Below are 23,975 nucleotides of genomic sequence, written 5' to 3'. Positions count from 1 at the left end.
TCAATTTTAGAAATTCTTTCTCATCGCAATCACTTACTTGCCACTACGATAGGAATTGTTTGGAGGGGAGTGGGACAGGCGGAAAAAACCTCAAAAAGAAAATTCAAACAACAACAACTTTAAAAGTAGTCCATTTCATTCAAATCATTTTCATTCGACTTCTTGTTTAGTTTTGGTGTGTGTCGTGTGTTTATCTGTGTAAGTTTTTGTTTCATTTAAGAATTTTCAACATAATCGATAAAAAGTCAAACATCAATCAAATCAATCAATCAATTTTACCTGTTCTTTTTTTTAACAGAAAGAAGTCTCTCGCTATCAAATTTCTCTGCTGCTGCTTTGAATCAATCAGCCAATCAATTTAACAACTTTTTTTATTAAAAAAAATTTAAGTGAAATCAATTGAAAAAATGGGTAAAAACGAGCCATCGGACGATCCCGATCCATCGGAATATTTGTTAGTTTCCTTGGAACAAAAACGAAAAGATCAAACAAAACCATATGATGGCAAAAAAATGGTCTGGGTGCCGGATCCGGAAAAATGTTTTCTTTTAGGTGAAATTCAATCAACCAAAGGTGATGTTTGTACCGTTTCCGTCAAAGGTGAAGAGGTAAGATGCGAATTGAAATTTTTTCTTCAAAAAAATCTTTCCAACATTTTCGAAAATCAAATTATCTTCAAAGTTTATTATTAGCATGAATAAGAGATAAGGGATAGTCGATTAAAAGTTGATAATAATAACTATAAATAAAATTATTATTATTTTATAACAAAAAAAAAACATAATAAAATTTTTTGTAGCGTCAAGTAAAAAAAGATCTTTTACAACAAGTTAATCCACCAAAATTTGAAAAAACTGAAGATATGGCCAACCTAACCTATTTGAATGAAGCATCCGTTCTTTATAATCTTTCTCAACGTTATTATTCCAACATAATCTATGTAAGTAAACTGTCGAACAAACTTTACTAATTTTGGGTTTTTTTCTTTTTTTCTTCTTCAACCTTCAATGACCACCACCCCCGAACAATAATTATTATTTCGACCCCCTCAATAAAATAAATCACCCCATTATCATTATGATTGCCCCCAATGAATGATTAAATGAAATTAGCGTCAAGTAAAAAAAGATTTACTTCAACAAGTAAATCCACCTAAATACGAAAAATGCGAAGATATGTCTAATTTGACCTATTTGAATGAAGCATCTGTTTTGCATAATCTTAAAGAACGTTATGAAAACAAATTGATTTACGTAAGATTTTTTTTTATTTGACCCACCGGTTGACCCTTTTCGTCATTTCGATTTCACCTGTTGACCTTTTTTTGAGTATCTTATTCATACCATGTTTTTCGGTAGAAATATTCCCATAAATAAGAATTTTGCATTCTTATTTCCCCAGAATCTTGACTATAGTATTTATTCCCTCAAGGAATCCATTGGTTAATGAGTAATGTTTGAATATGCCATTCTAATTCTAATTATCTTTGTTTAATCTATAGACCTATTCTGGCCTTTTCTGTGTGGTAATCAATCCATACAAACGTTTTCCAATCTATACCAATCGTGTTGTACAAATGTATCGCGGTAAACGTCGTACGGAAGTACCACCACATTTGTTTGCTATTTCTGATGGTGCCTATACTGATATGTTGTCCAGTAAGTTTTTAAATTTCTTTTTTAATAAAATTTTTCAAGGTTTTCGTAAACATTCCGCCAAATGAAGCAAAAAATCAAATCAAAGTTCACCTTTGATTTGGTTGTAGCCTAGTTTAGTTTCGTTTTTTCTAAAATTCTTTTTGGGTCGAGCCAAAACAACAAAACAAAAAAAATTCCATTGTCGAATTCTTTTGTATTCAAACCTTAAGAATTATTGCAGTTCTTTTTTTTCTTTTTCACTTCTTCAATGTTGTTTTGGCCAGAATATTCAAAAAAATTGTTTTTTGATTCCAAAAATAGAATTACTATTAGCTATAGAGACATGCAAATATTCTTGTCAGGCGTAGATTTTGTTTTTGTTTTGTGTTATGGCTGCCATCATCTGGTTGAAATCGAATGATGTGATGATGCTATGTTTGGATGTTTAGATTTTTGTTGTTGTTATATTCTGTATGTTCATCTAATGATTTTCTCTCCTCTCTCTCTCTCCTTCTCTCGTCATTTCGGATTTTATTTCTTCTTCTTCTTTCCAAGCCTTTTAAGGAATCAACAGGCTACATATAGTGATGATAATGATGATGATTACAGTTTTTTTCAATTTGTTTACACATTTAGTTCACTTTGTTTGTTTCTTTTCGAGCCAGAATCTTAATTATCCTAAAATGATGATAGGGGAGAGATCAGAACAGGAGGGAGTTTGATAAAGAAAACCTTTAGATTATATAGGTCAGGGATAAATACGAAAACTTGATTAATTCAAAAAATATGGCAAATTGATTTCATTGTTTTTTCTTTCTTTTTTTCAAACTAAAAACACAGATCGAGAAAATCAATCCATGTTGATTACGTAAGTATTGCTTGAACAAAACTCCAACACAGACACACCCACACATAAACAATACACAAGTGTACACGGCCAATGGAATGAGAAAATTATTGAAAAAATAATGATTGTTTTTTCCATGATATTGTTGATATGAATAACGTTGAATTAGTGGTGAATCAGGTGCAGGTAAAACGGAAAATACGAAAAAAGTCATCACCTATTTTGCTACAGTAGCTGCATCCGGTTATAAACATAAATTTTCTACTGGTGTAAGTTGGTTTGTTGAATCTATTGAATTTTGATCAATCAAAATTGAAAAATCAAAATCAATCATGTTTATTGGCTTAATATACTTGCCTCTATCAATTTTTCAAAAACTAAATTGAATCAAACGTTTTAGGGTTATACCATTTACACACAAACAACATCTACACAACATTTAATCAACCAATCAACCCTTCATTTTAAAAAATTGAAATTTATCTTTCTTTTTTTCACTCCGCCTCTTTTTTTCATAAAACCACAACCCTGAAATTGAAAATAATGAATTATTCCCCCTTTCCCACAAAAAAAAATCAATAAAAAATGATCTTTTTCCCGAAAATCAACCCATCCCACAACAAAAAATTGACTAAAAAAAATTAGTGGTGAATCTGGTGCCGGTAAAACTGAAAATACGAAAAAAGTAATTGCCTATTTTGCAAATGTCGGTGCACATGCCCCGAAACCAGGCGAAGAAAAGAAGAAGGTATGACATAATGACCATAATTATACTTTAAAAAGACAGTTTATTAGCATCCCCTTTTGTTCTTGGTAGTTATTCTTTGTATCGAATGATGTACGCACCCAAAATCTTATTTTTACCCTTTTTTCCCAGTAAATTTTAACACCTTGCTTTTGCTTAATTTTAGTTTTTTTGAATTGAAACTATTATTATCGCATCATCATTAATCTAATAATCTTTTTGTTGATAATTAGGGTAACTTGGAAGATCAAGTTGTACAAACTAATCCTGTATTGGAAGCCTTTGGTAATGCAAAAACTGTACGTAATGATAATTCATCGCGTTTTGGTAAATTTATTCGTATCCATTTTGGACCAATGGGTAAATTGGCTGGTGCCGATATTGAAACCTGTAAGTTGTTGTCGGAATTTTCGGTTTCTGTTTTGAATTAGAAATATTTCTCCATCTATAAAGATTTATTGGAAAAAGCTCGTGTCATTTCACAACAATCATTGGAACGATCCTACCATATTTTCTATCAACTTATGTCCGGTGCTATTCCCGGTTTGAAAGGTATATTTTTCTTCCAAACAATGCCATCACCACCACAAAAAACATTTTCCATTCACCGTGATTATACAAATTTCCGAAAAATCTTTGAAAAAGTTTCCTAGAAAAGTTTCATGACCCCCAAAAAGTATCGAGCAAATTCTCCCCCATGATCATAGTTTGTTTTTTTCGAAATTTTATTAATTTTATTTTTTCCCCTTTTTCTTGACCAATCGATTATCGATGAATTTGTTGCCCTATATTTGAAAAAATCTTTTTAGAAAAATTATTATTGTCCGACGATATCCATGATTACTTTTTCGTGTCACAGGGTAAAACAGATATTCCCGGTGTTGATGATGCTGAAGAAATGAGATTGACCGATGTAAGTAACCCCGAAAGTGTTAATAGTCGAGGTACCATCTGGTTACCGCCACACCACTCCCCCTTCGAATTATCAAATCAGTGTTACCACCAATCATCATATTGTTTCTATTTCTACCCAAGCGATAGGGATGTTTTTCGTATGTGAATTGAGTAAGATAAGCAAAATTTTTTGATCAGGTGAAAACAAAACAAACACAGATACACATTCTAATTGAATGAAACATCATTTTCTAATTTCGATTCTAATTTTTCAACAACAAAATACAAAAAACAACAAACAGAAAAATTATTACTTAGCAATGATATCAAGGATTATTATTTCGTATCACAAGGCAAAACAGTGATCGAAGGTGTCGATGATAAAGCCGAAATGTTGATTACCGACGTAAGATTGTTATTATTATGTTTTTTTGCAAAAAAAAATTTCGAGTTTTTTCATTTTGAAATTCGCTTATTTTGTTTCCTTATTTATTATCCATTTTTTGTTTTCCTTTCTCTTTCTCTCGAATCATTAACACTTTGTTTTCTTTTTTCGCAAAAAATTTAAAATTAAAAAAAAATTGCAGGAAGCTTTTGATGTTCTTGGCTTTTCAGCTGAGGAAAAATTCGATATCTATCGTATAACAGCATCTGTAATGCATATTGGTCAAATGAAATTCAAACAACGACCACGTGAAGAACAATGTGAACCGGATGGTATGGAAGAAGGTGAAAAAGTTGCCCATTTATTGGGTTTGAATGCAGCTGATTTGTATAAAAATCTATCCAAACCAAGAATCAAAGTTGGTAATGAATTCGTAACACAAGGTCGTACAGCTTCGCAGGTTGCCTATTCAATTGGTGCATTAGCTAAAGCCATGTATGATCGTTGTTTCAAATGGATGGTTAAAAAGTTGAACGAAACATTGGATACACAACAAAAACGACAATATTTCATCGGTGTATTGGATATTGCCGGATTTGAGATTTTCGATTTCAATTCCTTTGAACAATTGTGTATCAATTTTACTAATGAAAAATTACAACAATTTTTCAATCATCACATGTTTGTTCTCGAACAAGAAGAATATAAACGTGAAGGTATCAATTGGGATTTCATTGATTTTGGTATGGATTTGGCTGCCTGTATTGAATTGATTGAAAAGGTTTGTTTTGTTTGAGTGTTTCCAAATTGAATTTATCTAATCCGATCAATATGAATAGCCTATGGGTATTTTATCCATTCTTGAAGAAGAATCTATGTTCCCCAAAGCAACTGACAAAACATTTGAAGAAAAATTGAAAACCAATCATTTGGGCAAATCACCAAATTTCCAGAAACCAAAACCACCAAAACCAGGTTGCAAAGAAGCACAAATGGCTATTGTACATTATGCCGGTACTGTACCGTATAATGTTACCGGTTGGTTGGAAAAGAATAAAGATCCATTGAATGATTGTGTTGTTGATCAATTCAAACATGGTTCAAATAAATTATTGCAAGTCATTTTCGAAGATCATCCTGGTCTTGGTGGTGGTGATGAAGGCGGTAAAGGTGGCAAAGGTGGTGGTGCACGTAAAAAGGGTTCCGGTTTCCAGACCGTATCTGCATTGTACAGAGTAAGATTTCAATCAAAAAATTAACCAAATTTTGCTTAATTCACTAATTTCATCTAAAAACGACATACACCACATGCATGAATATTGATAATGTTTGCTTAATCTTTACCTTAATCTTTGAAATGTTTGATTTAATCAAAATTTTCGTTTGTTTCCTTCAAAATCCCACCAATTTCTGTTTCCTTTTTATTTCCCATTTTGAATTGATTCATCTTCCAAACAAACTCACCAACCAATTCATTGAATGAATGAATGCTGGCTGATTGCATTTGATTGATATCGAAAAACAATCGATGAATGATTAGGAACAATTGAACAAATTAATGACAACATTACGTTCAACACAACCACATTTTGTTCGCTGTATTATTCCCAATGAAACCAAATCACCAGGTATAATTCATTGATTCATTTATTAATTTTCCTTTCAATCTTTCAATCTTTATGGATCACATTTGCCATTTTGTTTTGTTTGCGCCTTCTTATTTAAGTTGACGAAATGATATCTCCTTTTTGTTTCATAAACGAAAACAATTACCGAAAAAGTTTCCCAAAAGAATGAATTTTTTTCCCCGGAAAAATTCTAGTTTCCCACTTGAACACAAACACACAAAAACAGCGCAATTTTTTTTCCTCAAATTCAGTGATGAAACATTCTAAATTTTAATTTTTAAAAATTTTGTTCGGACCACGATTTCATAAAAAATAATGTAATAATTAGGAACAATTAAACAAATTGATGACAACATTGAGATCAACTCATCCACATTTTGTTCGTTGTATTATTCCCAATGAAACTAAATCACCAGGTAAAATATGTTCACTATTCACAATACACACATTCAGTGTCTGAGAAAAAAAGACAATTTAGTGAAGAAATGGCAAACAAAACATGATGTGATCAAAAAATTCTAGTTCACCACATCTTTCTTGGTTTTTCTTTATTCTAAATCAATATTTGTTTCCATTTTAGGTGTTATCGATGCTCATCTTGTAATGCATCAATTAACCTGTAATGGTGTATTGGAAGGTATTCGTATCTGTCGTAAAGGTTTCCCTAATCGTATGGTTTATCCTGATTTCAAACAACGGTATGTATTTTTTGTTTTAAAAATGTTTTTAGTTAGTCAGTTAGGGAATTTTTTTCGTGTGTGAAAAGGATTCGTTTAGATTTGGTTAGCCATAGGTTAATTTAGGATTTGCCCCCCTAAACAAAAAAAGATTCACATAAACATAATTCAAACAACGAAATATTGAAAAATTAAATTTGAATTTCCCAAAAATTGAAAACAACTGAAAAAAACCATCAACAAATTAGATACACCATTTTGGCACCAACCGTATTGCCAAAAGGTTTTGTCGATGCAAAAGTTGCTGCAACAAAAATTACCGAAGCCATTCAATTGGATGAAAATGATTATAAAATTGGTCATACTAAGGTTAGCATCGTTTATCAACATTTTTCAATCAAACTGTTTCCATTTTTGTATCTGTGTTACCCATTCTGTTATTCAAAAATGAGCATCCATCAATCGAAAACAAAACCAAAAAAAAGATTCCTCTATGTTTTATGTACACAACCCTTCTGTTTGGTTTCAATCAAGTTTCAATTTTACCTTAATTTTTTTTGATTATTTTATCGCGGTCTTTCTTATATTGTCGTTTGCGTAAAAAATGATTGGTATTTTTTTCATGGATTTTTCTTGATTACCAACCCACCACTTTTCAAATTGGATTCTTTAAATCATATTTTTCTGTCTTTTTTTCCCCAATTTTCCCCACGAATGTTTCACAAACAAAAACAAACCAAAACCTCGATTCCCGTCAATGGTTTTACCTATTTTTTGATAAATGTGTATCCCGGAATGAAACATCATTCGCCACCACCATCAACAGTTACACAATATTAGCACCAACTGCTGTACCAAAAGGTTTTGTTGATGCAAAAGTTGCTGCCGAAAAAGTTCTTTCGGCAATTCAATTGGATGAAAATGATTTCCGTTATGGCCATACAAAGGCATGTTTGTGTTGTGTTAATGTTTTCCTTTCAAATAAACAAAACCCTATTGGCCCAATATATAAAATTGCCTTCTTCTATGAATTTACGTTGTTTGTTTTCCATCAGAATGTATCATCAATTTAGCCATTTTTCTATTGATTTGTAAAAAATTGCTAATTTGTTTCCCATCCTTTTTTTCTGCTTTGATATTGGTTGTTGCTTCGATTCCCAAAATCAAAATTAGCTATCTAATACTGGCGCCAACCATCATACCAAAAGGTTTTGTCGATGCAAGACAAATCAGTGAAAAGCTTATTAAATCAATTCAAATCGATGAACAAGAATATCGTTTTGGTAATACTAAAGTAAGTAAAGTATATATAGAGATCTTTCCTCAATCAAAAGATCATCATCATCATTTGGACATCCAACGACAACGTAAACGACGACTGGTTTGCTTCCTTCCTCCCTGCCCATTCTCCATTCCTACCATTTCTTCCTTTTCGGAAAATATTCTTGTTTGATTGAACTTAAAATTGATGAAAAATTTCCTAACAAAAAATAGATTTTCTTCCGTGCCGGTGTACTTGGTCGTTTGGAAGAAATGCGTGATGATCGTCTAGGCAAGATTATGACATGGTTACAAGCCTGGATTCGTTGGTATTTCGTCAAAAAGAATTTCAAAAAACTTCAAGATCAACGTATTGCATTGTTGGTTATTCAAAGAAACTTACGCAAATTTCTTACACTACGCAATTGGTTATGGTGGAAATTGTATTCCAAAGTTAAGCCATTGCTTAATGTTGCCCGAGTTGAAGATGAACTCAAAGCTTTGGAAGAAAAACTCAAAAAAGAAACCGAAGCACGAGAAAAAGAAGAAAAATTACGAAAAGAGTTGGAAGTACAAAATGTCAAATTGTTGCAGGAGAAAAACGATCTCTATTTACAATTGGAATCCGAACGATCATCATCCGGTGATGTTGAAGAACGTCTGATGAAAGCTGTTTCACAGAAAAATGATTTGGAAAGTCAATTGTCGGTATGTTTTACAATAATACGGTGTTTTTGTGATGAAACAATCATTTTCTTTCATGTTGCTCAATAGGAATTGCAAGATCGATTGTCACACGAAGAAGATGCTCATGCTAGTCTCAGCTCAGCCAAAAAGAAATTGGAAAATGAAATCCAAAACCAAAAGAAAGAAATTGAAGATTTAGAATTGGCCTTACAAAAAGCCGAACAAGATAAACAATCAAAAGATCATCAAATTCGTAATCTGAACGATGAAATTGCTCATCAAGATGAATTGATTAATAAATTGAATAAAGAAAAGAAAAACCTACAAGAAATGGGTCAAAAAACAGCCGAAGATCTACAGGCAACGGAAGATAAAGTTAATCATTTGAATAAAGTTAAAGCCAAATTAGAGCAAACACTGGATGAATTGGAAGATAGTTTGGAACGTGAAAAGAAAGCACGTGCCGATATCGAAAAGAATAAACGTAAAGTTGAAGGTGATTTGAAATTGGCACAGGAAGCTGTTGCGGATCTAGAAAAGAATAAAAAAGAATTGGAAACCAATTTACAACGTAAAGAAAAAGAATTGCAAAGTTTAGCATCCAAACTTGAAGATGAACAAGCATTGGTTGCTAAATTGCAAAAACAAATCAAAGAACTTCAATCTAGAATTGAAGAATTGGAAGAAGAACTAGAATCCGAACGACAAGCACGTGCAAAAGCTGAAAAACAACGTGCCGATTTAGCACGTGAAATCGAAGAATTGAGTGAACGTTTGGAAGAAGCTGGCGGTGCTACATCCTCACAAATCGAATTGAACAAACGTCGTGAAGCTGAAATGTCCAAACTTCGTCGTGATTTGGAAGAAGCTAATCTTAATCATGAACAAGCAATGTCAGCATTACGCAAAAAACATAATGATTCGGTTGCTGAATTAAGCGAACAAGTGGACCAATTGACCAAAGCCAAACAACGGTATGTGTGTCCAATGGACAATCCTTTGCCTTCTGCCTTTTGCCAATTGGATCACATTAGGTTAAATTCGCTTATAGAAAGATTACCCTTAGGATAGATTTTTCAACGAAATAATCATTATTCTATTTATTTTATTTAATTATTTATCATGCAATGAACAAAATCAGCATTGAAAAAGAAAAACAACAAATCAAAGCCGAATTTGATGATTTGAAAGGAAGTGTCGATCATCTTGCCAAAGATAAGGTAATATTAAGTCGATCTATGGACCCTTTAAACCCCCTTATTTTTGTATTGACTATCCGAATTATCAACCGAGTCTTAAGTCAGTGTTTGTCGACATAGATTGCTTTACAGTGCTTTTTTTGAGTTGACAAAATTTTCATTTTTTTCTTCGTTGATCTCCAAACACAAGACTTGAAAAAGATCGTGGTACATTACAAGCTGAACTTGCCGATCTACAATCAGTTGTTGATCATGCAAACAAAAATCAGGTAAAAATTTTCAAACATTCACCAGCAGTAGGAATCTGGACGACAAACAACATTTGGGATTCGACGGCAATATTCGGATAGATTCATTAACCTTAAGTTTTATTTGATTGGAAAATACTAATTTTTTTTCGTTCATTTTCTGGTAGGCCAACATTGAAAAACAAAACAAACAATTGGAAATGCAATTGGCTGAAGTAACAAGCAAATTGGATGATGCTAATCGTAATCTAAGTGATTTCGATGCTGCCAAAAAGAAATTGGCTGCTGAAAATTCCGAATTACAACGACAATTAGAGGATGCTGAATCACAAGTTAATCAATTGACTAAATTGAAAAGTTCATTACAAAGTCAATTGGAAGAAGCTAAACGAACAGCTGATGAAGAAAGCCGAGTATGGATGATGATAATTGATCCATTGCTTGCATTAATATTAAATTTCTTTCCCCCGATAACCAGGAACGTGCATCAGTCATGTCGAAATTACGTAATTTGGAACACGATCTTGATAATGCTCGGGAATCGTTGGAAGAAGAAACTGAAGCCAAAGCTGATTTACAACGCCAACTTAGCAAAGCTAATGCTGAAATTCAACAATGGCGTGCCAAATTCGAATCGGAAGGCTTGGCCAGATTAGAAGAATTGGAAGAGGCCAAAAAGAAATTGGGTGTTAAATTACAAGAAGCTGATGAACATATTGAACAACTCAATTCGAAAGTTGGCTCATTGGAAAAAACCAAACAACGTTTACAAGGTGAAATCGAAGATATGTCGATCGAAGTTGAACGTGCCAATGCATTGGCTGCAACACTCGAAAAGAAACAGAAAACATTCGACAAAGTTATTGCCGAATGGAAACAAAAAACCGATGACTTGGCTGCCGAATTGGATGCTTCACAAAAAGAATGCCGAAATTACTCGACAGAATTGTTCAAACTTCGTGCCGCATACGAAGAAAGTCAAGAACAATATGAAGCTGTTAAACGAGAAAACAAGAATCTCCAAGATGAGATCAAAGATTTGCTCGATCAATTGGGTGAAGGTGGTCGATCGGTACATGAATTGGAAAAATCACGAAAACGATTGGAAATGGAAAAAGAAGAATTGCAAGCAGCATTAGAAGAAGCAGAAGCTGCATTGGAACAAGAAGAGAACAAGGTATTGCGTGCACAATTAGAATTATCACAGGTTCGTCAAGAAATCGATCGACGATTACAAGAGAAAGAAGAAGAATTCGAAAACACACGAAAGAATCATCAACGCGCTTTGGATTCCATGCAAGCCAGCTTGGAAGCCGAATCCAGACAAAAAGCCGAAGCTTTACGTATGAAAAAGAAATTGGAATCCGATATCAACGAACTGGAAATTGCATTAGATCATGCTAACAAAGCTAATGCTGAAGCACAGAAAAATATTAAAAAATATCAACAAAATATCAAAGAATTGCAAACGGCATACGAAGATGAACAACGTGCCCGTGATGAAGCACGCGAACAATATGCCATGGCTGAAAGACGATGCAATGCCTTGCAAGGCGAATTGGAAGAAAGTCGGCAATTATTGGAACAGGCTGATCGTGGACGAAGACAAGCTGAAGGAGAATTGGCCGAATTACATGACCAGGCTAATGAATTATCGGCCAATAATGCCTCATTATCGATGGCCAAACGTAAATTGGAAGGTGAAATGCAAGCATTGCAAGCCGATTTGGATGAAATGCTCAACGAAGCTAAACAATCAGAAGAAAAAGCTAAAAAAGCAATGGTCGATGCTGCACGATTGGCTGATGAATTACGTGCCGAACAAGAACATGCAATGCAACAGGAAAAAATGCGAAAAGCAATGGAACAGCAAATCAAAGATTTACAGGTACGATTGGAAGAAGCTGAACAGGCTGCATTGAAAGGTGGCAAAAAGACCATTCAAAAATTGGAACAAAAACTCCGTGAATTGGAACAAGAATATGAAAGCGAACAACGACGACATGGTGATGCATCCAAGAATCTACGTAAAGCTGAACGTCGTATCAAGGAATTACAATTCCAAGCTGATGAAGACCGCAAAAACTATGAACGTATGCAAGATTTGATCGATAAATTGCAACAAAAGATGAAAACATACAAACGACAAATCGAAGAAGCCGAAGAAATTGCTGCACTTAATTTGGCTAAATATCGTAAAGTACAACAAGAATTGGAAGATGCTGAAGAACGTGCCGATATGTCCGAAAATGCATTGGCTAAACTTCGCGCTCGAAATAGAAGTTCAGCATCAGCTACACGTGGTGTTAGTCCAGGGGTAAGTTTTTTTTCGCATAATGAAAATTCTTTCAAATTTTAATCAATTTTTCTTCTCAATAGCAGGCCGTACCAAAACCAAGAAAAACACGCGTTGAAGATGAATAAATGCAACAATATCACCAACTTATTTAATCAAATATCAATCAACCCATTCATTGATTTAATTGTTGTTTCAAAACAAAAATTCAGAAATCCAAGATATTAATCCCATGTTATCACTTATATACACACAACCAATCTACCAAACTAAACTGATAGATGATTACAAATAATTATTATTTCAATTAATCAACCACCAAGACAGTGTGTCATCATATTTCTATCTTTATTTATTCTATTATTATTATTATTATTATTATTATTATCGGAAAATTGTCCAAGTTTTGAACGATTGATTGGAAATTCTTCTTCTTTCTCACTCTCAACAAAACAAGCAGCAGCCCCAAACATCAACCATCTGGCACACACCATGGATGAGTTTGAAGGAAAAAAATTTTCAATCAATTTTGTTTCAATTTTCAATTACTTGGCAATTTTACTTTTAAAAATTTGAACAAAAAAATAAAAATTTCATTTTAATCGATTCATTTTACACAATAAGATATAATACATTTTGCAAACAAATTTGGGTTAAATATCAATATCTTTAACATTCACTTCATTGTCTTCACCCCATTGAATACAATTATCAATGGATAATAGTACATCATTCATAAGATCTTCATCAAGGACAGAAATTGGTAGAAACTTATGCAGCGAATAATCATCAATAATCTGTGCAAAAGCACGACTTAATCGATAAAAACGTTCATTGCGATTTCGTTGAAAACATGGTTGATCATTGGTGACAAGATCCGAACTTGGTTCCAGTATATCTTCTAATGATTTTTTCTGATCATCAGGTAATTTATCAATTTTGGTTAATAAATTGACCATAGGTAATTCTAGATTGATTAATGTTATCAATGATATTATTAACGAACTAAAGTATTTTGACATATCCGATATGAATTGGGAATCAAGTAGAAATACAACACAAACACGAAAATCTAAGGATTCCAAATATTTCGCAAATGTTTTCATCAAACCGAAATGTGAAACTAATTCAATTTGACCAGGAGTATCGAATAGAACGTAATCATCCTCTTGGGTGCCTAATTTTTCGGTCAACCAATCCAGATTGTTCATTAGATATTCCATTGCAAAAACCAATGCACCATTTGGACCGAAATTTAAATCTGCATCGTCCATTACATCTTCCACATGAATCAATTGACGAATATCGGCAATGGCATTATAATTGAAAACTTCAGCTGCTGGATCCAAATTTACCGCATACATTGTTCGTTTGGATGCTTCTGCATGGGCCATCATTGCAGCGATAAATGTTGATTTACCACTACCGGCAGGTCCCACCACTAATTGAGCATATCGAGGCATTATTACTGCAATTAATCGATGATTTTAAAGCAAACAAAATTATGATTCAAACAAAACTCAATAATCATCACGTGGTTACCAATCAAACAAACAACACGTTGATATACTTGCATCATATAAACATTTACAAAATCGACATCGATGCACAGTTTCACCCCAATGATATGATTAAGAAATTTTCACCATGGTCGGTTACAAAAAGATTTTTATTCGAAACCAATAGAAAAGCTATTCATTTTTCAAATGTTAATTTGAATGGCGAACAAAATGGACAACAAAAACGGCCGCCACCGTCACCACCACCAGCTGATCTTTGTTGCCGTAGTGGATGTGCTAAATGTGTTTGGCTTGAATATTGTTTAGAATTGGTTGAATTCTACCGAAATGATGGTGGTGTTGAAAAAGCACAAAAAGAATTAGAAAATCATGTACATGATCCATCATTACGAATGTTTATCATAATGGAATTAAAGCAAATGCTAAACAACAGATAGATTATGAAAATTTATTCAAAAAAAAATAATAAAATAAAGACAAAGATAATAAAATTAAAAGCGTATTTCCTCGTCATCATAGGTAACCTGTACACGTATAATCGGTTCATTTAGTTTGGTACGTAAATCGCCAACATTTCGATTATGTCCAGTATATTTTTTGCCCGTTTTAGCATCCAATGCTACTGATTGCATACGATTTTTAATGGTATCATCAATAGTTCTACGCCATATTGAATCGGTTCGTTTGGCTTTCATTATACGATTATTTGATGATAATGATGGCTGAATTCGATCACCAATTCTTGATGATGAAAACGATCGATTCGATGATAATCGTGAACGTAAATCATTTGATGATCGTTGCAGTTGTTGTTGACGTTGACGTTGTTGTCGTATTCGTTCCTCTTCTTCATCAGCTCGCATTCGCATACGAATTGGTGGCATAGAACGACGACGACGTTGTTGTTGCTGACGTCGTCTGGATTCGATTGAATTGTTAACGATATCTTTAGGCGTGGAGATGTCCATCATCTGTTCATCAGTATTCCGTTTGACTCTTCGCAATGGAACATTCGACGATAAATTCGTTGGCGATGATGGTCGAGCTGCTATTATTTGCTGTGGTTCATTTGCGGTATCTGGTAATTGTTGATTATTTTTACGATCATTAATCGTTGCAAAACGTATCAAAATTGTTTTAGCTTTGGGATGTTTTTCACCCATTACATAACGATAATTAGGCGGTACAGGAATCTCTAATGAATCGGAAAGTTCAACTTGTAGATTAAGATTATCTGCTCCTTTAACACCCAATGAATTGTCACGCCATTCAATATCATTTTTATGTATAATGATTGCTTTAGCTATCGATATTAATGATTCGAACGCTTCATTAATACAACCAAATGTAACATTACAGCTAATATTTGATAACCATTCAATTGAATGTGGTTTACGTTGAAAATATTCATAAACATCTTCCGATGTTAATGCATCCAAACCACGAACATGCAATACATTAAAACGCCAAATTGAATACGATTTTGTCAATTCGTTTGTTGATAAATTCAATGCTAGACATAATTCTTGTTGATAATCAACATTATCCATATTATATTTTCGATAAACAATCCAATATTATTCCACATTCACAATAATGACATGTTTTTGTGTAAAAGAGAGACCTCATTTCTGTTATGAGATATAGAGAGGTCACTCGCCAAAAGATGGCATTGTTTATATCTTATCATTGCGAATGTTTCATTCGAATTTCATTTTGTTTTAATCAAGAAAATTGACCTTCGTGTTTAATTGACATATATTTTTGTAACAAATTAATTTCATTTCTCAAAGCCAACAAAAAAATATGTAGTTTTTTCAAGTATTGTTTTGACGATGATCAGATTATGATTGATATTGATGATTGGCAATCAATTTTTAGATTGATTGATGATGATGATCATGATTTGATAAGAATGTTTAGTGTGTTTTGATAAAAAATCCTATTGTATGAATTTACGACCTTGCTTGCATTTTTGAGTGGCCATCAAAATGCATTATTTTTGTTCCTTATCCTTATGACTTACCGAACGTATTGTTCCCGACGACAAATTAATTAATCTCGAGTGTATATCTCAATTCCTGGTCGATATGATGATGATTGGCAATGGGAAAAGCAATAAAAACCCCGATTAGAAATGATATTGGCTATTCATATTCTCTTTCTCCTTTTTTGGTTATTCCCATTTTTTTCATATCGTAAAAATCCAAATTCACTTTTTTACCAAATGATGAAATTATTATTGATTGCTGCCGCAGCTTTTGTTGCCGTTTCGGCTGATCCAAGTAAGTTATTTCTTCCTGAACATACAAACAATGAATGAATGAATCAATGATTATTTGTCCATATAGTTCACTATGATAAAATCACCGAAGAAATTAACAAAGCTGTTGATGAAGCCGTCGCTGCAATTGAAAAATCCGAAACATTCGATCCAATGAAGGTACCCGATCATTCTGATAAATTCGAACGACATATTGGTATCATCGATTTAAAAGGTGAATTAGACATGCGAAACATTCAAGTTCGAGGATTAAAACAAATGAAACGTGAAGGTGATGCTAATGTGAAAAGTGAAGATGGTGTTGTCAAAGCTCATTTGTTGGTCGGTGTTCATGATGACGTTGTTTCAATGAAATATGATTTAGCATACAAATTGGGTGATCTTCATCCAAACACTCATGTCATTTCGGATATTCAGGATTTTGTTGTCGAATTATCGCTCGAAGTTAGCGAAGAAGGTAATATGACATTGACATCGTTCGAAGTACGTCAATTTGCCAATGTTGTCAATCATATTGGTGGTCTTTCAATTTTGGATCCAATTTTCGCTGTCTTATCCGATGTTTTGACCGCTATTTTCCAGGATACCGTACGTGCAGAAATGACCAAAGTATTGGCACCAGCATTCAAAAAAGAATTGGAACGAAACAACCAATAGACTTACACACAACATAACACTGTTATTTTTACACTGGATAATCAAATGAAATAAATTTTTTTATCATTTTGTTTTTTTCGGTTTAAAAAAACTTTGCTTTGGCCATGCATCAAATTTTTATATATATAGTACATCATAAAGCAAAAAAATCAATCAAACAACATAAAAATTAATCAAAAAAATAATTTAAAAAAATGAAAAACAGTATGGCAACATCGTCCTCTAGGGGGAAATAATCAAAGACGATATACAAAAAATATATATTCAGTTGATGGAATTTTAATTCATTAAAGATGTGTGATTTTTTAAGAAAAAAATTCATGGAATTCAGTCCGAATTTAGTTGAGCAATTCACATTATCATTGTTACATTTTCACAAAGGTTGCAATCATCATCGATAATTTAATTTGAAAATGACGAGTATTTCGTGTCACAAGAATTTCAATATCATACATTATCTTGCATTTCATTTGCAGCCATATTGGCTTGACGTCGACGTTGACTTCTTCGTACAGCATCTGCACGTCTAAATGGTTCATTTTTGAGACCTTGAAAATAAAAAATAAATTAATATAATTAATTACTATAAGTACATATGTATCAGGCATACCTGAAAGTATATCCTCCAATGCACCATTATAAACTTCATCCTGCTTGAGTAGACGTTTTTCTTTCACTTTTTGATTATCACTAGTTGTTCCATGTTGTTGTTGATGATGATTATTTCCTGTTTGATCGGATTGATTAGCACCATTCTGTTGTTGTTGTTGTTGTTGCATCATACGTTGTTGTTGTTTAGCAAGAATTTGTTGTCGTAATTCTTCTTCAATACGTTTACGTTGTGCCATTAGATTGTCTAGCTGGCATTGTTTGAAATTTTTAAGAAAACGAACAAAAGTTCCAAACAATTGATTTGATGATTCTAACATTTTAGGATTTTCACCAAAATATTCCACACATTCATTATATTGTTGTTGTGTTTTTCTTAATTCGTCTTTTAGTCCAGAAACTTCTGGTCCTTTTTGTTGTATGAATAGTTGTATAGTTTTGGTTGCCGGACTTGATGCTAGACCACCTTGATTACGAAGCTGTAATTCATTTCGACATAATTCCATTCCTTTTTCTATTTCCACTACTTCGGCTACACAGGTTTCCAAAGAAACTGATGTTGCCCGTTCGATTATCTGCAACAGGTGATCAAAATCATAGGGCATTTTAATGTTTTCCAAGACGTTGGCATCCGAATTAGCACCACTTAATTGATGATGTTGTGATCGATTACTAATCAATAATGGACGTATAGCTAAAGCAGTGGCCAATACTTCAGATTTACTTGGACCAGAATGATTACCACCCGGTTTTTCTTTAGCCATTATTACATCAACCAGATAATGTAACAATGAACGTGAACGATCCACAGAAGATTTGGTTTCAGTAATCAAATCCAGTGTTTGCAATTTGAATCCATATGCTGGTGCTGTAGCCAATGTGCGTGTGGAACAATTTAAATAATTGCCAAAAACAAGAATATATTCCAATATTTCTCGTACACCGGGTGATGTTCGTATAGCTATGGCTGCTTCCCGTATCGATTGAATTCGTTGTAAATATTGCGTTATAATAGTCATGACCATTGTAGATTCGTTATTGCTGCTTGATTTATGATTGAAAGCCGGTGAATCGACAGGCATATTAATATTATTCATATAGAACATTATTCTTAATTTAGGTTCCAAACGTTCTACTTTGGATATTTGCAATAGAAATTTATCCACATCATTCATTTCATCAATCGATCTGCCTTGTCGTTCATATTCACGATACGATTTTATTTCTTCGGGTTGTGGTATCATTCGTAACAAGACTTCGGTATAATCCATAGATAATATATTTGTATCGAATGAATGTATTGCTTTCACAACAGTATCGGTATCGAGATCAATTTTTCGCATTGAAATGGCCATATTTCGAAGACGATTATGTTGTAATAGGGAAACTTTCTCCGGTACTTTAAAACGCTTCGAAACATCACCAGTGGTACTTGCACCACCAATACCATTAGCCATGCCAGATGAATCTCGTTGATCTTGACCACTAATTGGGCCGGCTTTTTTACCGCCAAAAGATTTGATACCCAACTTGAATTGTTCTTCGAAATCATCAAAATTAATGGTTTTGAGTATAGTTTCTTCATCATGAAAATCATTAAATATCGTTCCTTTTACTTGATTCGGTTTTAATGGTACCCAATTGAATGTTGGTAATTTGTATTTGGTCTGATAGGTTCGTTTCAATGTCATTAACATATTTGATGATTCATTTGAAGATCCAAATGCACCGGAAGACATTGGAGGAGGAGGTGGTGGTGGCGGTGGTACCATACTGAATGATGGTTGAGGAGGAGGTGGTGGTGGTGGCGGAGGAGGGGGTGGCGGTGGAATAGGTGATGTTAATGATGATTGCGTTGAATTTTGAGGCACTGTTGTTGTTGATGATGATGATAATGAAGAAGTTAAATGTGATGAATTTTTGGAACCGGTTTCATTATTATTATCACTATTGACTAGGTTGGTAGAATCGATATCACCACCACCACCGCTGGTTGACATTCGTTTTAATTCATTAATTCGAGACTCTAATAATGATTCACGACGTCTAGATTCTTCCAATTCTGACACCGATTGTTTTAATCTGGATAATTCATCAATCATATGTTGATTTGATTGGGCCAGATCCAAATGATCTTTTTCCAATGAATCATATGCATGTTTCAGTTCATGAAATTTGGATTCCCAATCGCGTTCAGCTTCATGTGCATTGGCAACTTGTTGTATTAATTGTTGACATTGTTCCAATGCTACATTTTTTTGTTCGGCATCTTCCATCAATGCTGCGACATCGAATACATTATCTAAATATGCTTGAATCTGTACCAATAAATCATCCGATTCCATATTGCGTAATTTATTCTCCAGATAATCATCCAAGCCCAGTTGTGTGAATTCATATTGTAAATGAACCCGAAAATTCATATCTTCAACAGAATGTACAATGATGTTGATGAATTGCATACAAGCAACCATAAAATCGATATTGAATTGTTCATAATTCATAAAATAATGCATCAATGTTTGAAATCGTCGTTTTTCACCAATTTCTTCTTTAAAATTATCAAATGCGGCAAGTATCATTTGATGGCCGCCTTTAACAAGACAGATGGCTGCTAATAGTTCGAGAACCAATGATTTTGTACGCAATGATTTATGCGTCATGGAAAGTGCTATACAATTGATTGCCGATTTATGTTCCATAACCAAATTGAAACCAAATTTATTGTTCATAATGGCCCGCATACACATTATACAAACATGAACATCATCACCAACTTGTCCCAATTTTACTTTTGTCGAATGTTGTCGAGAGAATAGGAATGATGGCCGACGTTGTAATGTTGTATGATTACCATTCGACTGTTGTTGATTTGCATGGGTTGAAGATGGAAAACTTTCCTGACTTGAATTAAGATTGGCTGTGGATGTAGAACTGAATGCTGTTGAAATTGTGGCATTATTGTTGCAATATTGTTCATTATTATTGTTACTATTATTCGTACCCTGATGATATTCACGCCATTGTTGTTGTTTTTGGGTTTGAAGACGAAATTTTAGATATTCAATCAGAATATCGAGACCACGATTATGTTCGGAAAGAAAATCTCTAACCCATTCAATAGAATTTGTTCGTAGAGAAATTTCAAGATCACGAAGTACTTGTGTGGATGTCACACCACCAAGTTGGCGTAATTTTTTTGAATTTTTCGATGCTTTGGGGTCTAGATAAGTTTGTATTTTATCCAGATAATCTTGTGGTGATTGTCTGGCAGTTATTTTTCCTTGATCACGTATCAATTCCCATTTACGTTCATCATCATAGCTACGTAATAATTTGGCTTTATCCGGTGGCAAATCCATTGATGTAAGCACTGTGTGATGAAACAAAAACCAAATATAAATACAATATTGCAATAAATTCAATAAATATTGCACAAACCTTTTTGAAATCTACGTTCCAATTCATTTTTCTCTGGTCTTTCAATATCACTTGTCGATAATAACATTGACATGTTGGCTGTTGGTTGATAATTTGTATGGTCCAAACTAATACCTTTGCCCAATTTATTTCTCTGTTGTGATTTTTTATTGGTTGGTGAACTAATCGTTTTCATTGATTTTGACTTATATTTGGATGGATGTTGTTGTTGAAATGAAATCGATGGTGATAGACTACCATTATTATGCATCATTGTTGTTGTTGTTGTTGGTGTTGATGCGGATGATTCACTTTTCAATGTTGTTGATCGATTTAAATTATCATCATCACAAGAATTATGTATATCATTCAACGAGGATGACATACGTCCCCCCATCGTTGTCGTTTATTATTTATTCAATGGATTTTTTATGATTATAATGTTACCGTTGACATTTGAATGTCAAAAATGATCATCATCATTATGATGATGAGGATTTTCATCGATCGTCATCAAACTATCAAAATCTAATAGAAAATAAAGGAAAAAAACGAGAAAAATGAACAAATTGCATTCAATCAATCAATCATCAAACATAATCAACTCAATACATTCGAAATGTGATATCTGATGATGATAATAATGATAATGATTAGAAAAAAATACTACTATCTTTTTAGATATATTTCGCTAATGATAAATTCAAAAAAACAAAATGATTTCAAACAAGTACACGATTCATTCAACAAAAAAAATTGATTTCATAGAATATTTGGAAAGAAGAATATTCGTTGATTAGTAGAAATAGTGGATTAACAACATTCGAAATGATCATCAAGTTATGAGTCATCAACGATGATGATGATTCTTGATGTTTAACAAAAATTAGGTTTTTTGATCAAAATCCAAACAAAATTTCAACGATGATGATGAGGGAAGTATTATGCACGAATCCACATAGGTTACGCCAGCGCGCCAACGCATCAACAACAAACAAACACACACATGCCAACCAGAAAAAGGGTTATTTATTCGATTCGATTATTTCACATCAAAACACACAATCAACATAATAAATAGCACTTGTTTGATTACAAATTTGAATTGAAATGATGAAAGACCTTGAATTTTTTTGCATCTTTTGTTCACACTATATAGCAGGTGTGTAATAAATTAAGGTTTTTTTGTTTAATTTAAAAATTAAAATTTCAATAATAATAATGATGTTGATGATGGTTGAATGATCATGCTCAAATCAATTAATAATTTGTTATTTTTTTGATTATCAATCATCAATAGGAAATTCGGGTATGGCAAAATGAAAAAAAACTGGATTGATCAATCAATCAAAAAAAATCATCATCATCAGATTGAATGGTAATAAAAAATAGGAAATTACTCGTTACAATTGTAATAAAATCCTAATTATTATTTAGTTAGCTGTCATATAATAATGATGATGATGATAATAAAAAATATTTCGAAACAACCAATATAGACACTTAATGACATATCTGATTTCTTCGAAAAATAGAGAACAAACAAAATCAAATAAGGAAATTGTGATTAACAAAAAGAAACTCCCATTGACATTATAATGAAATGAGATTGTCAAAACATTTAATTTACTAAAGTAAAAAGTAAAAAAATTAAAACTTACCAATTTTATTTCAAAATTCAATGAAAATTTTTTTAAAATAAACCAACACAAACAATTTCTTTTTCTTTGGCCGATTAAATCGAAATATCCAAATGATTTTGCGTAGAAATTAGAAAATTTACAGTGGCAATACTATGATTATTTAAATAACAAGATAATGACACCAACCACGAACAAGGTGTATTTAGAAAGAAAAAAGAATTTTCATAATTCTTATTCGAATTTGGCTAAAACTGTTTTACTGTTGTTGTTGTTGTTGTTGTCATAATTGACCAATATATTTTGCAAAATTTTGACAATTTTCTATAGCCCAAACAGCAATTCGGCAAAATTAGAAACGAAAATGCATGATCAAACAGAACATCGATCGCAATCGATTGATTCGATGTTGATGTTCGATGGTCGTCGTCGTCGTTTTCAACATAACAACAGGGTGAACACACATTGCCAACGCCTTGAAAATCGATGTCTATTTCCACCTCCTCCCCCATTCTCTCCCTTGTTATCACATTTTTTTTTCCTTCAATGCACTGTCCATTGTGTTCGGATGGTGATGACCCCCCTCTTCTTCGCATATGGTGGTTCTTGTTTTTTTTTGGTTCAACTCTTTCACTGACCACTACCAAAAATGCCATGTGTTAATGTTATGTCATACAATTTCATACTGCTACCATTCAGAATAGACAAAAAGGTAGCAGCATAAAATTTTATTATATAATCAAAGACTTTATCGCCATCTTTTGATGATAATTATAAATTGAAAAATTTTTGAATATTTTCAAAAAAAATTATCATTATCAATAATGAGAAAAGAATGTTATCACTATTGGTTCAGTGAGGCTAGGTTGATGACTATGACTATGGCTGTGATTGATAGTTGAGTGAGGTTAGGTTGGTCACTATGCCTGTGATTCATAGTTGAGTGAGGTTAGGTTGATGACTATGACTATGACTGTGATTCATAGTTGAGTGAGGTTAGGTTGATGACTATGACTATGCCTGTGATTCATAGTTGAGTGAGGTTAGGTTGATGACTATGACTATGACTGTGATTCATAGTTGAGTGAGGTTAGGTTGATGACTATGACTATGACTGTGATTCATAGTTGAGTGAGGTTAGGTTGATGACTATGACTATGACTATGGCTGTGATTCATAGTTCAGTGAGGTTAGGTTGATGACTATGACTATGCCTGTGATTGATAGTTGAGTGAGGTTAGGTTGATGACTATGACAGCCATAAAAAATGACCTTGTCTGATCATTTTTTCAAAATAAAAAAAAATAAATAAATAGACAATATTTTTTTTGTTTATTCAATT

The 23,975-nt window shown here is 33.0% G+C and overlaps 5 protein-coding genes and 1 long non-coding RNA gene across 30 annotated transcripts; 3 read left to right on the top strand and 3 right to left on the bottom strand.

Moving 5' to 3' along the window:
- Positions 1–45: 45 nt before the first annotated feature.
- Positions 46–13,113, top strand: Mhc (myosin heavy chain). Of its 25 annotated transcripts, none has more exons than XM_027345084.2 (20): positions 46–198; positions 299–608; positions 1,113–1,253; positions 1,502–1,658; positions 2,478–2,505; positions 3,130–3,232; positions 3,463–3,619; positions 3,683–3,781; positions 4,426–4,529; positions 4,711–5,289; positions 5,348–5,743; positions 6,465–6,552; positions 6,717–6,834; positions 7,062–7,182; positions 8,308–8,781; positions 8,848–9,734; positions 10,150–10,228; positions 10,375–10,620; positions 10,686–12,524; positions 12,587–13,113. In XM_027345084.2, exons 2-20 carry the CDS (start codon positions 408–410, stop codon positions 12,629–12,631), a joined length of 5,862 nt encoding a protein of 1,953 aa, XP_027200885.2. In that variant the 5' UTR covers positions 46–198; positions 299–407; the 3' UTR covers positions 12,632–13,113. The 25 variants fall into 25 exon arrangements, with proteins under 25 accessions (XP_027200885.2, XP_075679342.1, XP_027200883.2 ...); XM_075823227.1 differs by lacking the exon at positions 10,150–10,228 and adding an exon at positions 9,902–9,980; XM_027345082.2 differs by lacking the exons at positions 6,465–6,552; positions 7,062–7,182 and adding exons at positions 6,049–6,136; positions 7,640–7,760.
- On the bottom strand, positions 12,841–14,071 carry LOC113794928 (GPN-loop GTPase 3). The gene has a single exon (XM_027345094.2). The coding sequence runs from the start codon at positions 13,964–13,966 to the stop codon at positions 13,157–13,159; it is 810 nt and encodes a 269-aa protein (XP_027200895.1). The 5' UTR covers positions 13,967–14,071; the 3' UTR covers positions 12,841–13,156.
- A 386-nt stretch (positions 14,072–14,457) lies between these two features.
- LOC113794925 (uncharacterized) lies at positions 14,458–15,670 on the bottom strand. Its single transcript, XM_027345091.2, has one exon. It carries the CDS (start codon positions 15,571–15,573, stop codon positions 14,515–14,517), a length of 1,059 nt encoding a protein of 352 aa, XP_027200892.2. The 5' UTR covers positions 15,574–15,670; the 3' UTR covers positions 14,458–14,514.
- Positions 15,671–16,055: 385 nt separating this feature from the next.
- Positions 16,056–17,035, top strand: LOC113794929 (mite allergen Der p 7). The gene is made up of 2 exons (XM_027345095.2): positions 16,056–16,308; positions 16,375–17,035. The coding sequence occupies exons 1-2, from the start codon at positions 16,161–16,163 to the stop codon at positions 16,962–16,964; spliced, it is 738 nt and encodes a 245-aa protein (XP_027200896.2). The 5' UTR covers positions 16,056–16,160; the 3' UTR covers positions 16,965–17,035.
- Positions 16,983–23,202, bottom strand: Frl (formin-like protein). Its single transcript, XM_075823237.1, has 4 exons — positions 22,655–23,202; positions 21,015–21,521; positions 17,575–20,946; positions 16,983–17,512 (listed from the first exon to the last, which is right to left on the bottom strand). The coding sequence occupies exons 2-4, from the start codon at positions 21,388–21,390 to the stop codon at positions 17,412–17,414; spliced, it is 3,849 nt and encodes a 1,282-aa protein (XP_075679352.1). The 5' UTR covers positions 21,391–21,521; positions 22,655–23,202; the 3' UTR covers positions 16,983–17,411.
- Positions 21,825–22,646, top strand: LOC142645841 (uncharacterized). The gene is made up of 3 exons (XR_012846883.1): positions 21,825–22,155; positions 22,294–22,371; positions 22,431–22,646. It is a non-coding gene; the product is annotated as an uncharacterized LOC142645841 (long non-coding RNA).
- Positions 23,203–23,975: the final 773 nt, after the last annotated feature.

Source organism: Dermatophagoides pteronyssinus, unplaced genomic scaffold (assembly GCF_027571235.1).
Source record: "Dermatophagoides pteronyssinus isolate colony J.1.1.1.1 unplaced genomic scaffold, Derpt_VIB-CSIC_2022.12 sq0024, whole genome shotgun sequence".
Taxonomy (NCBI): domain Eukaryota; kingdom Metazoa; phylum Arthropoda; class Arachnida; order Sarcoptiformes; family Pyroglyphidae; genus Dermatophagoides; species Dermatophagoides pteronyssinus.
Note: the sequence above shows the minus strand (reverse complement) of the source record. Positions and strands in the feature narration are given on the sequence as shown.

Bases quoted from the DNA above. Each gene is read 5' to 3' on its own strand.
- Mhc (XM_027345084.2), top strand. From the start codon at position 408: ATGGGTAAAAACGAGCCATCGGACGATCCCGATCCATCGGAATATTTG. The intron at 3,782-4,425 runs GTATATTTTTCT...AACAACAAACAG, and splicing joins TGCTATTCCCGGTTTGAAAG to AAAAATTATTACTTAGCAAT. The intron at 5,290-5,347 runs GTTTGTTTTGTT...CAATATGAATAG, and splicing joins GTATTGAATTGATTGAAAAG to CCTATGGGTATTTTATCCAT.
- LOC113794928 (XM_027345094.2), bottom strand. From the start codon at position 13,966: ATGCCTCGATATGCTCAATTAGTGGTGGGACCTGCCGGTAGTGGTAAA.
- LOC113794925 (XM_027345091.2), bottom strand. From the start codon at position 15,573: ATGGATAATGTTGATTATCAACAAGAATTATGTCTAGCATTGAATTTA.
- LOC113794929 (XM_027345095.2), top strand. From the start codon at position 16,161: ATGATATTGGCTATTCATATTCTCTTTCTCCTTTTTTGGTTATTCCCA. The intron at 16,309-16,374 runs GTAAGTTATTTC...TTGTCCATATAG, and splicing joins TGCCGTTTCGGCTGATCCAA to TTCACTATGATAAAATCACC.
- Frl (XM_075823237.1), bottom strand. From the start codon at position 21,390: ATGGGGGGACGTATGTCATCCTCGTTGAATGATATACATAATTCTTGT. The intron at 20,947-21,014 runs GTTTGTGCAATA...TTCATCACACAG, and splicing joins GGAACGTAGATTTCAAAAAG to TGCTTACATCAATGGATTTG. The intron at 17,513-17,574 runs GTATGCCTGATA...TTTATTTTCAAG, and splicing joins ATTGGAGGATATACTTTCAG to GTCTCAAAAATGAACCATTT.